This window comes from Lytechinus pictus, chromosome 14 (genome assembly GCF_037042905.1).
Source record: "Lytechinus pictus isolate F3 Inbred chromosome 14, Lp3.0, whole genome shotgun sequence".
NCBI classification, from domain to species: domain Eukaryota; kingdom Metazoa; phylum Echinodermata; class Echinoidea; order Temnopleuroida; family Toxopneustidae; genus Lytechinus; species Lytechinus pictus.
The window spans coordinates 9385064-9398674 of record NC_087258.1 but is presented as its reverse complement, the minus strand read 5'-3'; the positions used below and the strand labels follow the sequence as shown (position 1 = coordinate 9398674).

The window sequence follows — 13611 nt, the reverse complement described above, 5'->3', positions numbered from 1 at the left end:
TGGGTGAAGGGGCAGCTCCCACCCTCTTTATCCACTCCATTCGGATCCACCTCTATACCCTCTTTCCCCCTCCCCCTTTATCTTCTACCACCCCTCCACCTACCCTGCAAGCACAGGCTCAAATTTGACATTTTGACAAATTATTCCGTGTCTAGAGTGAAGACTAGATTCAAAACCCCCTGTCTATGTCAGATCAGGTAGAATCAGCTATGGTACATGTGTGAATCTAGGCTCACTACTCCAGACTCCGCATTATACACTATGCAAAAACTAAAGGTCTGCGTTTGCAGACTAACCTTCCATCCTCTAACTCTACCTGCTTCTATGAGGAGGAGGGGGGGGGGGGACATTTAAAACAATAATACAACCACTTCTACTGTACTTCAAGTATAGGCCCTTCAAATTTTGGGAGAAGCTTCTATTAATAAATGATTTGATATAAACTTTGGTTGAGGACATGACTGATTTTGCGGTCACAGTATAATAAATATGATATACATTGGCTTTTTATTTCCAAATAAAGCAAAACCTGGGTCTTGAGAGATAATCTATGTAGCAGGTTTTAGCTTCTGTGACATAAACTAAATTTATACATGAATGAACTACATGAAAAATTATTTCCTTATTTTTCTTTAAATTTCCTTGCATGAATTAAATTAATGTTGATTCATAGAGCTACATGTAAGCTTACGCACAGCTGTATACGCAATTGGTGAACTGTTCTTGTACCTGAGATACCTTATTTTGTGGGAGTGAGTTTGTTATAACCCTGGTAAAATTGTGACAAATTTTAAAACCTTTGCAATGTGATGCTTGCTAATACAAAGATTTTAATCTACAAAGATTTGGTTTTGCACATACCTTGAAGTGCCACACTTCCATCTTCACGTAGATAGATATTAGTGTGGCAGGGTTTGGGGGGCTTTGTAGCCCATTAATAACCCAATTTTATTGATTTTCTCCTTTAGAGAACGTATGTCACCAGTTATGCTTAAAATAATGCGTAAAATTGTGCATCATCAAGTCCTAAGGTGTAGTTTATGAACAGTGTTATGCAGCCTCAAGATATCCATGTGTCCAATACTTAAAATCTTGTACAAATGAGCTGCCTGTTGTTCAATGAATTAGAATGTCTGTCAAGAAAATGCATAAAAATGCAGCAGGTTTTCTGCAAACAAATTATAAACTTTGATCAGGGAATTGGCTGACCACGTGGCCACAGCGTGATGAAAAATAGCATGCAGCGACTGTCAGCCAGAAACCAATGAAGAAGAAATTTGATATATGAATAAATAATGTTTGCTTGTGCTGTCTTATAAACAGATAAATATAAACTTTGATCAGAAGGACATGTACATGTACATGTATGATCTGGCTTTCTGTTAAGATTTAAAAAAAAAGTGCAAATGGACTTTGGTCAAGAAAATGATTGGACTTGTGATCCAAGCCATGAAGAGATTATTTCCTGCATAGACAAGTTTGATACAACTTATTGTTTCCTTTGAAGAATCAATATTTTTCCTGAGGAAATTCTGTGGAGGAAAAATGATACAATGATGGGGAAATAAAGTGACATTAAAGTGACACTATAATCTACCCAATATATCTCTTAAATATTCATTCTATTCAAATAAACATAATCATAATACATTTGTGACAGAAATTGAGTAATGCAGGCTTAATTTTGTTGCAGATGACTATTGGTTGACCTCATAAACTTTGCCTTGTCATGTGATGCACATATGGGCCCTGTCTTACAAAGAGTTACGATTGATATGATATGATCAATCGTAACTATGGACGGCCAGCAACGTCAACATCTATTATGCATGTTTGTTCAAAATAATTTGTAGCTATGATGTATATTCATGCATTTACTGTATTGTTTTCTTGAAAATTCACTGCATTTCTCTCTGCATACAAAGGACATTGTTCAAATTTTTTCAAAGAAAAAATTATGACATTGATGGATTTCCATAGATTTACGATTGATCGGATCAATTGTAACTCTTTGTAAGACAGGGCCATGATTTTATGCACCCAGTGTTTCCCATCTCCCTTTCAATTTGTAACACTAAGTCCTAGTGATAAGTTGATTACCTGTTTGAGGTTTAAAAAGCAATAAACCTGTGAAGTGATAATTGCCATTTTGGTTAATTACTCTTCTTGTGTTATACCCACCAACGAAGATCAAATCAAATAATGATAAGAGCTCAGTATGTGTCTAATGAGTCTAGATCCTGTTGTCTACGTGATGTAGATATTTTTTATTTCTGATTGTATGCACCAATTCGTCCCCCTAAAGTGTGTTGTCTTTTTTTATCTGTTACAAGTTTGAAAAGCAATTAACCAGTGAACTTCTAATGAAGATCAAATCAAACAATGATATACATGTAAGCTAAGTTCTGTGCCAAGTGACAGTCAGGCTTGAAAATGATACATGAAGCCAAAGTCACAAATCTAATACTTACTCTCAAGTATTAACACACAAATCATTCATAACTGTCAGGAAACATTAACTGAAATTGCTTTCTTTAACATGGGCAAAGAGCATTAGAAACGTAAAAATGTCAATTGTTTTTTAAATTTTCAGCATCCCTTGATTTTAGCACAGAGATAGACCATGGTCTGGGTTAAACCAGACGTAAGTCAGTGGTCCTATGTCACTAGCTACATTTATATTAATACAAGCATATTTCAAGTTTCAGTGATAAATCATTGTTTGTTTGTTGTTGTTGTTCTAGGGGATTTGATAAGCAAACTACTAGCGATGAGATCTACAAGCGAGCTAACCTTGGTATGGATGTTCGTGAAACTGCCCAAAGGTAAGTTAACATCAATGATGAAACTGAACCGGGACTGAGGGTGATAAGCCCACCCCCCCCCCCCCATATGCCAATAACAGTTTGAAGTAGACCTTTGAAATTACACCTTCCTGTTTTGAATTACCACTTGACTTGATGCAAAAGATAACTAAGAATAAACAGAATGAGTTAAAATAGCCCTATACAGATATTCGTTTTATTGTCTGGGTTACACATGCTTGAAAAATATATATCTGGGGGCCGTTTCATAAAGCTGTTCGTAAGTTAAGAGCGACTTTAAGAACGACTGGTGATCATTATACGCGCTAAACCATCGCCAATGAACGTTTTGGTATAAACCATTTACAACAAGAAATGATCACCAATCCTTCTTAAAGTCGCTCTTAACTTACGAACAGCTTTATGAAACACCCACCTGGTCTGGTTGCATTCCAGTAGTGTTATGTGAAAGTTCCATTCGTACTAATATTACTAATATTTGAAAATGAGTCTTCATAATGCTGTTTGGGTTTGTAAATAACTCCAATACCATTATTATCTTTATATTTGCAAAGTCGAACATTTTAAATTGTCTTAATTTTCTATTTTTAATTCCTTATTCTGCTGTTGGGTTTATACAATTTGAGTATCATTTATTTATAATGATTTGATTATGTTATTGGGATTTTATGACATCAAACAGCTTTCCCTTTCATCACCTTTTATTATCATTTAATTCCTTATTCTGCAGTTGGGGTTTATACAGTTTGAAGGTGATTTATTTCCCCATAATGATTTGATAATGATTATTGGGAATCAATTTAGAGTCTTTCATAGTTATACATTAACAACCAGATTTATTGGATTATTATGGATATAATGACGTTTTAATTGATTTTCCCCTATTAGTTTGGAATTACCCACCATATGCTTCAGAAATGCACCGCTTGTAACATCATACAATTTAAATTCTGAATTAGAAGCTACAGCTGGTCAACATCTAAATTTCTTTACGCATAAATGAATATGTTATATGATATGTCTAACACATGTAGTTAATAAAAAGGAATTAGCAATTGTAACAATCATGGGAATAAGCTGATAATTATAACAGTTAAAGTGATTATACTGATTATAATTAATGAAAATGTAATGATAAATGATATTACTACTTCTTCTTCTACTACTACTACTACTACTACTACTACTACTACTACTACTACTACTACTACTACTACTACTACTACTACTACTACTACTACTACTACTACTACTACTACTACTACTACTACTACTACTACTACTACTACTACTACTACTACTACTACTACTACTACTACTACTACTGCTACTACGACTACTACTACGACTACTACTACTACTACTGCTGCTACTACTACTACTACTACTACATCTACTACTTCTACTACTACTACTACGACTTCTACTACGACTACTACTACTACAACTACTACTACTACTACTACTGCTACTACTACTACTACTTCTACTACGACTACTACTACTACTACTACTACTACTACTACTACTACTGCGACTGCTACTACTACTACTACTACTACTACGACTATGACAACGACTACTACTACGACTATGACTATGACTACGACTACTACTACTACTACAACTACTACTACTACCACTACTACTACGATGACGACGATGACAACGACGAAGAAGACAACAACGACTCTGACTCCGACTATGACTGTGATGACTTCTATGATTACTACTACTTTGCTACCACTATTCCTACTTCTACTACATCAACTACTTTTGCTAACACTGCTACTGCTTGCCTTCTACAACTATTGCTACCACTACTTCTCAAACATGGACTTCATGTCAATGCAACATATTTTCATGAAATATATTTTTACGTTATATCACATTTTGCATCTCGGTATTAAAAGTATGAATGTAATTTCATTTTCTTAGTCCTCTCATTTCCTCCTTTGCCAGGCGAGCTTTATATGGGCTGAATAAGATTGTTGTACGTGTAAAACCAATCCTGCTTCTCCTTATTCAAGAGGTAAAGACAGATTTATATTATTTCGATTTTCAGTGTTTGTGGTTATTTTGTGTTTAAAAACATTCATTTATTTAGCCATGTCTTTGTGAAAACAGGGTTCCTACACTTCAGGAAATTTCTAGAAATTCAGAGGTGAATTTTCTAAACTCCAGTTTAACTCAAACTAGAGCCTAATTCTGTGATTTAAGTATCGAGAGCCAAATGTATACAAATACATCTAGCACTCATAACGATCTCAATCTGTCTGGAAATTATAACTCTGATAATTTACTATAAAAAAACATTAAAAAAAAATAAAGAAAGTTTTGACTTTCAAGAGAGGAATTACTTTTTGTTGAAAATATAGAAACAAATGGTTGTAACACAATGAGAGGTATGTGATAATCTCTTGGTGGTGTATTTGTGCAACAGCACAAATGCAACAGTAACTTGCACATCCAGCCTCCCATTTGCCTGCATACAACAAGCTATAAAGTAAGTTGTTGTGCAATATCTGATTTTTTTTTTTTCATAGTGAAAGTCATTAATTATTCATTGACAAATATTAGAGGTTTCCCATGAACCTGGTATACAGCATTGAGCACCTGCTAGAAAGACCTTTAATAGTATGATGGTAACTTTACCACAATATCATAAGGGCTATTCCACGGTTACTCACGTTACATTTGAAGACACCTTGACTCATACTTGGAGCTGTAACTCCATTATTATTGATAGGAACTAAACATCTCTTTATCACAACATAGTACGCAGTCTGACTATCCTTTGTATAAAAACAAAACTTTGGAAATTTCATTATGCTCCTGGCAAATCTTTGAAATGTGTCGGTTACTCATGTTACATGATTTGGACATGCATAAAATGAAAAGTGGACATAAGTGAAAAGTGTCCTCATGCATGGCTTCTATGAAAGTTGATTATATCCATTTCAAAGAAGTATATTAGGGAGACAAATTTGTATATAATTAAAAAAATAAAGAACACATGGTTTTTACTAGGGGTGCAGATAAAGTGGTTACTCACGTTACGGTTCAGATGGGCTATACATGTATGTACAAAGACACATTGAGCTCATGTCCACAACCTATGGAATTGCCCATAGATATATTTTGATGAATAACTGAACACTTGGTACATAATTGATAAAGTCTGATAAACTTTAAGCACATCTGTAAATATTCTTTGATTTTTTACTTTCTTTTCCAGATCCTGAATCCATTTTACATCTTCCAAATTTTCAGCGTGACTGTATGGATCGTAGATGAGTATCTGTACTATTCTATCTGCATCATTATACTCTCAACTCTCTCAATCTCTATCTCACTATATACTACAAGAACTGTAAGTATTAAAACTCCAAGGATGGTATTCTGATATTTTTTTTTCGATTCAAATAAACATTTATTTTCTTCCATTTCACAAATTTCTACATTTTTCGTAAACATAAATTCATACAAAAATCGGTTTGTTAAGAAGAATATAAATATGTACATGTTAGGTTTATAGAAGAAGGCATATATCCTAAAAGCAAAGTCTTGTGACGGGATACGCCTATAGACATAAATACAATACAGTAAACAATACAAAGAAAAGACGAAGGGTTGGAAAAGGGCAGAGAAAAGAAGAGAAAAAAAAGGGAGACGTGAGCGTGGAGGTGGGCATGAATTACTAAATAAATAGTGCTCAACAAATGTATCAGGTGGGGGCAAATATGAATGCCGCAACTGCAATTGTACATGGTTCATATTATCATGTTAGCTTAAAGTAAAAAAAAAACGAAGATGGAAGATATTCATATATAGGATGACAAAAACAATTAAATTGAGAGTCTCACACCTTAGGGGTAAGATTTGGCATGTCTGATAATTTTGTAGGAATCACTAAAATTTTATTTCTACTTTTGTTTTTATTCTTCAGCAAGCAACAACTCTGAAGAGTATGGTCAAATCGAATGTTACAGTGCAAGTACTAAGGCCCAACGGAGGTAAGCAAACCCAAGTCCATGTTGTATTTCTGAATTGTTATTATTCATGTCAAAAAGGACAAATTGGTTTCCCTTTAATAAATTCCCCTTTGAAATGCAGATTTTTACAGAAACCTGTTCTTAAAGTCCACCTGCTAATAAAAACCACTTCTTTTGTCCCCCTTGAGCGGTCTTTATATACAGGATTCCCTGTATTCGAGGAACCTGGCCATAAAGTCCACCTGCTAATAAAAACCACTTCTTTTGTCCCCCTTGAGCGGTCTTTATATACAGGATTCCCTGTATTCCAGGAACCTGGCCATAAAGTCCACCTGCTAATAAAAACCACCTCTTTTGTCCCCCTTGAGCGGTCTTTATATACAGGATTCCCTGTATTCCAGGAACCTGGCCATAAAGTCCACCTGCTAATAAAAACCACTTCTTTTGTCCCCCTTGAGCGGTCTTTATATACAGCATTCCCTGTATTCCAGGAACCTGGCCATACAGTCCACCTGCTAATAAACCCCCCCCCCCCCACTCCTCTTGTCCCCTTGGGTGGACTTTATAATATACAAGTTTTGCTGTGCTGTGAAGAAGGTCCCAAAATATTTACAAGATGTGAATGATAGAAAGAAGATATGAAGTCTCATCTAACCAGGTTGCAAAGATGTCTTGAATAATGGGGAGGCTAAGTCATTGCCCCTCAAAGTTAATCAGGGTTGAAGAGGCAAGAATGTGAGAAGTCATGGGGGAGTCTGGCATTGCCGGCTTAGATTTGGTAAAATGATATATATATATATCTATACGAAGTGACGTGACTTATTACCCTGGTTTTCAAGTTTCACACTGTGATAAGTCAATCAAACAGCCGTTCTTATGGATGTTTTATAATTTGTGATGCTTGTGTACCATATTCTAACATATCGGCCTCATTTATTCTTGACTTTGACAGAGATCGAGACAGTATGGGAAGATCAGCTAGTTCCTGGTGATGTCATTATAATACCATCTTGTGGATGTAATATGACTTGTGACGCTGTCTTGGTGGCTGGCAACTGCATCGTCAATGAGAGCTCCCTCACTGGTGAGTTTTGTCGCACATTGCATTGTGGGAAGTTTATCAACACGCATTGCCATTGACATTTTATGCCTCTCAATAATATCTTAATATTAATAACCATAACTAGGTCTGCTCCTTTGGTAGATCTAACAGCCGGGGTTAAATAAAGTTGTCTGCAGTGGGCTGTTTCTCAGATGCCCTCGCATTCATGCAAATAACCCAAAGCAGCTGAAATATGTCGGCCAAAAATTTGTTTGCAGTCCCATTCATTCATTCCTGTGTATGGTGCATGTGACCATCAGCAGACCTTGGTCATTATCTTGGTGATTCCCAAATCTTGTAGACTGATTCTTTGGTGCTTTATGATCAATATTTAACATCAATCTAAGTCAAGATTTTTCCATTATTCAAATTCCCAACCATCACTAGGTAGCACAAACCTCAACAACAATTAATAGTGGAACATATATTTATGATTGATTGCATTGACCAAATAATGTATAATGTATAATTAAACTGACCATGCAATCAGTTTGTTAATCTGTTGAAGGACCCAGGTAGGTGTTTCATGAAGCTGTTTGTAAGTTGTAAATGACTTAAAGGGGGAGTGACCTGTGAGCGGTCTTTCCTTGACTTAAATCCATAGTCTTAAAAATATATGTTTTCAGATATCTACTAATACAGATAATAAATTGACCTATAATTGTATTTGTATAGAGAAACTAAAATGTTTCGAGAGGAAAAGTAAATGTTTTGCTACTTGGTACCATAATTATTGCGGTATAAATGTATTGAGTAGTTGATTAACTTGTTATCATTCAAGTGGGTCTATATTACTAGACTACACTAGCATAATGGGTCAGGAAACTGGCCAGGTATGAGTAGTTGAGGACTCGAGATGGCGCTATTGGTTCGTATCTGCTTTAATGCACAACTAGTGACCATTTCTTATGCTAATCGGCATATCCCTTGCTGACCTACCACCCAAGAACATGTTCCAGTTGTGCATAAAGTTGTTCGTAACTTTGGGAACAGCTTTATGAAACACCCACCAGAAGTGTACTTTATCTTTGATTGTTCTTTCTCTTGTATCCAGGTGAAAGTGTCCCGATTACGAAGACCCCCCTCCCGTGTCCCGAGAGTGGAGAATTAGAGTATTCAATGGATCAACACAAAAGACACACTCTTTTCTGTGGAACAAACATTATTCAGACAAGGTTCTATGCAGACCAGCATGTCAAAGCTGTCGTAGTACTTACAGGTGTGTTATTCTGTCATATTCGAAATCATTAAGTGGGTTAATTAATGTGATTACATTCTTTTTCAAATTGGCAACTGCTTAGAGATTTCCCATTTTAATTACATTGTATGAAGACTAGCATGTCAAAGCTGTGGTAGTACTTACAGGTGTGTTATTCCGTCATAATTGAAATCATTGAGTGGGAAAATTAATGTGATCACATTCTTCAAATTGGCAACTGCTTGAAGATTACCCACTTCAATGACAAAAAGAAGAAAAAGAAAATTGAAGTCATAAAATGTGTTGAGTTTATATATGAATTATCTGTATTTCATCACCATAAGCATTAGTGTATTCATAGTCTGTTGTTGTTCAAAATTCATGTAATTTTTACAATATTTGACTCTCATTTTCAGTATTCATTCGATTATCCTTTTCATGGTTGAAGTAATTGTCAATGTTATCCCTATAGATCTGTTGATTATTTCTGGTAGGATAAAGAGGTTGTTCGGTCCATTTGAAAGTTGATTTTTCTTTACATTATTCATGCTATCTAATTCAAAGGGATTGTTCATATTTTTCTGTTGATAATTATGTGTATCCAGGCTTCTTTGATTGTATATACATCAAAATTATTTACTATCAAAAGCATTATAAAACAAAGTAATAAGTTTGTTTTTAAAATTCAAACAAATTTATTTTCATTTTTTCATAACATTTCATTCATTTCATTATTTCTTAAATTTTAAGAAAATTGTTTCGTTTTTTTTTTTTTCCGTACAGGATTTTCAACTGCCAAGGGTATCATGGTTCGATCCATTCTTTATCCAATGCCGACAGAAATCAAGCTCTTCAGAGATGCTCTGCTATTTGTAGCAATCTTGGCTGGTTTTGGTAAGTCTTTTGAGATTGGATCATGATTTCATCCATTCATGACAAAGTGTGGTTTGGCCCAACCACTTTCGATGCATGACTGTGAAAAAGTAATACAAAATTAGCACAAATCAGAAGAAAGTGAGTCAAGTGCTTATGAATTTACTTTCAAGTGTGAGAAAAACGAATTTCACCAAAATTATCTTTTTCTCAAAAGAGATAAAAATTTAGTTTCCTTTTTTATATGATCTCTAAACTGTACAGTGTAGGTATTTTTTAGATATAAATTAAAAAAGTACTTATAGCAGCACTTGCATCCTTTAACAAGGCATTTATCTACATTTTTTCCACTCCACCCAGGTTTGAATTCTCGAGCACCTAATACGAGTTGCCATGCTAAAGCAAGGATAATAGGATGCAAGTCCTTATAAATATTGTATTAAACACTATATAAATGATTAATATTTCCATTATTATCATAATCATTTTCTGAATAGGTATTTTAGTTTGTACTATTCAAGAGTGCGTATTGATTATTTTCGTTTTATCTTTGTTTCATTGCAGCTTTCATCGGCTTTATCTATACAGTTATTGTGCTAGCATTAGATGGGGTAAGTGAAATGGGGCTTATTAAGAAAGTTTTTCAAGATTGAATATGTTTTATTTTCCTCAGATGCCAATAATTTTCAATATTTATGAAGAGTGGTTTGTGATTTGAATTTTCAAGAGACAAACAGAGCTGCCAAGTAGTACGATTTTTCCGTATTTAGTACGTTTTTGCAACCAAAATACGGCAGTACGTTTTTTCTTTAAAAAATATGTTTTTTTTTTTTTTACAAAATCGAAATTTATTGAGAAAAATCATCTCTATATGTCTCTATTTCATAAAACGTACACAAATATGGTTATTAGATCAATGTAATTTCAGGTAACTTTTTTTTTTTCAATCATTTTGTAAAAACCAGGGTGAGATATACACAAGTTTCAATGTTTTTTTTTTTTCATCTGCAAGAGCAGTGCACATTTTAGCTTGCATGCAGCTTGAGCGCCGTGATGGGCGAGTGCGCCAAGCATTTTATTATGAAATACACTTTTAGGGGGAAAAATACAAAATATTTATCTCACATGGTAAAAATACTGAGTTTGGGGGATAAGAATACTGAAAATGCAAAATACAACTTGGCAGCTCTGGACAAATATAATTGCAATAATTCAGAATTTCTTCTATCATGAGAGTGTGACCTATTATTTCATAGTGTATTCTGTACTCTGTAAATAATGTATTTTCTAATTTTTGCTTGTTTTGAGATTTCATTGCATAAAAATCAGTATTATAATTTAAGTTATAAAACATCATGAATAAAGTATGACATTTTTGTGTAGAAAGACAATCACATATGAAACATGTTGTTATCAACTCTACCACTTTTGTTGGTAGACTGCTGCTTATGTTTTTACCACCTACCAATTTATATATATTTAACATGCTCTGCCTCAACAGGTGGCAGACAGAAATGCCAATTTATTGCATTTTGAAGAAAGATTTGGGAGATCCGCTCAAATTCGCATTCTCTGTATAAACACAGAGATTTCAGATAGGATACCATTCTTTTTCTGAATTTAGTTTGTCCCTTTCTTGTTAGAGTCCATAGATGCACACCAGAGATATCGTTCTGGCGAGTGTCGTATGAAGGGACTTCACGGTTGTTCATCTGACAAGTACCATTTTATCAGACAGTAACTATAGTAACAGTGTTTCTCAGCCAATCAAAAGCAAGGAAAGTTAAACTTGTTGGACAAAAATGTTGCTTGCTTCTTCAACCATTGGTATGGTCTATCCTCATTTCACTTTCTCTGTATTGTCCTTTCCTGTTGATAATTGTAGACGCAAACCAGAGATATCGTTCTGAAGTCGCTGGACATCATCACCATCGCAGTTCCACCAGCTTTGCCTGCTTCGTTAACTATTGGTATGGTCTATGCTCAGTTAAGATTGAAGAGACGAGGGATCTTCTGCATCAGCCCGCAGCGGATTAACCTCTGTGGGACGCTGGATATAGTATGCTTTGATAAGGTGGGTGGAATGACGATGTGGTGATGGTGATGATGACAATGATAGTGGTGGTGATGATGATGATGGTGATGATGATGATGATGATGAGGTGGTTATGGTGATAGTGATGGCAATGGTAATGATGAGGAGGAGGAGGAGGTGATGATGATTAAAAAGGTACAGTAGATACAGACAATGCAAGAGGTGAATTGTTAAAATAGTTTCATAAGTTTCATTAGTCCCATAATTCTAGTTTGAAACAAAAACATGGTGCAGTATTTTTGTTTTTTATAGATTTTAAAATATTCAAATTAACAATCTCAAAACATCTTACCGGTAATTGAATTAGATTTCATAAGATGTCAAAGTACCTTCTTTTTAAAATTATATGAAAATAGCTACATGTACTACCCCTTTATTTTCATTTTCACTTTTAACTGCCCCACTTTACACAAAGTTCCTCTATCCTAGAAATAATATATTGACAGCTCGGTAATAGACTTTGTAGTGCTGCATCTGTTTTAATCAAAATTGAAATTGTCTTTTTTGCTATTCATGCTTACAATGAATGTGTTATGATTATCTGGATAAAATGGTGACCTTCAGTCAACTGAACTACATTTAACAAAGCAAGATCAAAAGGTTGACTGACTAGGAAAGGAATGGTGTGAATTACTGAAATCAACCTTCCTGTAATGAACATCATACTTCCTGTCACCCAACATTCCAAATCAACAGAGATGTTAATTACATCAGGCCACCTGTCAATTATAGTGTGAATTTCACTTTGTTGGAATGGTGGTATACTGCACTCTTGTGGATGACTGCCAATCATAGTAGTAATGTTGATAGTCCCATTGTCGCCATCTTTTTTCTTCATTATTGCCGAGTTCAGACGTTTCTGTGAATTTATGAAGTTAATGACAGAACTTACAAACTTACATAATAAAGAAATAAGGATGGTGAACACCCATCTAAATCCAAGACTAAATCCTTTTAACTCTGAATTAATTGGGACTATCATGAACCTGACCTTAAATTATTTGCAGCTATCAAGATTATTGGCAAAATGAAGGAATACATGATATTTGAAATAAATGATCTCCTATTCTCATGATTCAGCCCAGCCATGACAGAGGCACCTTACTCCACTGGGACCCGGCTGATATTGTTTAGCTTCCCATACTAACAAAAATCTCAAAATCACTGCTTTGACGGAAGTAAAATTCAACAGTAGCTGACACATAGTCTGTATATGACTCGGACGAGCCTCCTCGGTAGGGTAGTATATTTTGGTAATAGTGGAGCGGTTATGTGACAAAAAATGGCCAAGATGCTCGGATCTGGCAGAAAGTGTGAAATTTGGCATACAGGGGTATTTTTGGGCGCTGATTTCAAAAATTGCCGGCCCCAAGCGATTTGACCATCGGGTCGGCCGCCATTTTGAAATCCAAGATGGCAGCCATGAAATATCATTAAATGTCAATTTCTTGAGTTTTACATGACATGTGACACTGAAATTTGGCATATAGGGGTATTTTGAGGCACTGATTTCAAATATTGCC

At 34.9% G+C, this 13611-nt stretch overlaps 1 protein-coding gene across 2 annotated transcripts in view; it reads left to right on the top strand.

The window, feature by feature from the left end:
• The window catches only part of LOC129276677 (polyamine-transporting ATPase 13A3-like), a 60968-nt gene that overhangs the window by 24714 nt on the left and 22643 nt on the right, over positions 1-13611 (top strand). For both annotated transcript variants that reach the window (XM_064109762.1, XM_064109763.1), the window contains exons 6-14: positions 2745-2825; positions 4788-4857; positions 6064-6198; positions 6775-6841; positions 7773-7904; positions 8977-9141; positions 9904-10014; positions 10558-10604; positions 11879-12067. In XM_064109762.1, coding sequence (XP_063965832.1) covers positions 2745-2825; positions 4788-4857; positions 6064-6198; positions 6775-6841; positions 7773-7904; positions 8977-9141; positions 9904-10014; positions 10558-10604; positions 11879-12067 — 997 coding nt within the window. The remainder of the gene's footprint in view (positions 1-2744; positions 2826-4787; positions 4858-6063; positions 6199-6774; positions 6842-7772; positions 7905-8976; positions 9142-9903; positions 10015-10557; positions 10605-11878; positions 12068-13611) is intronic.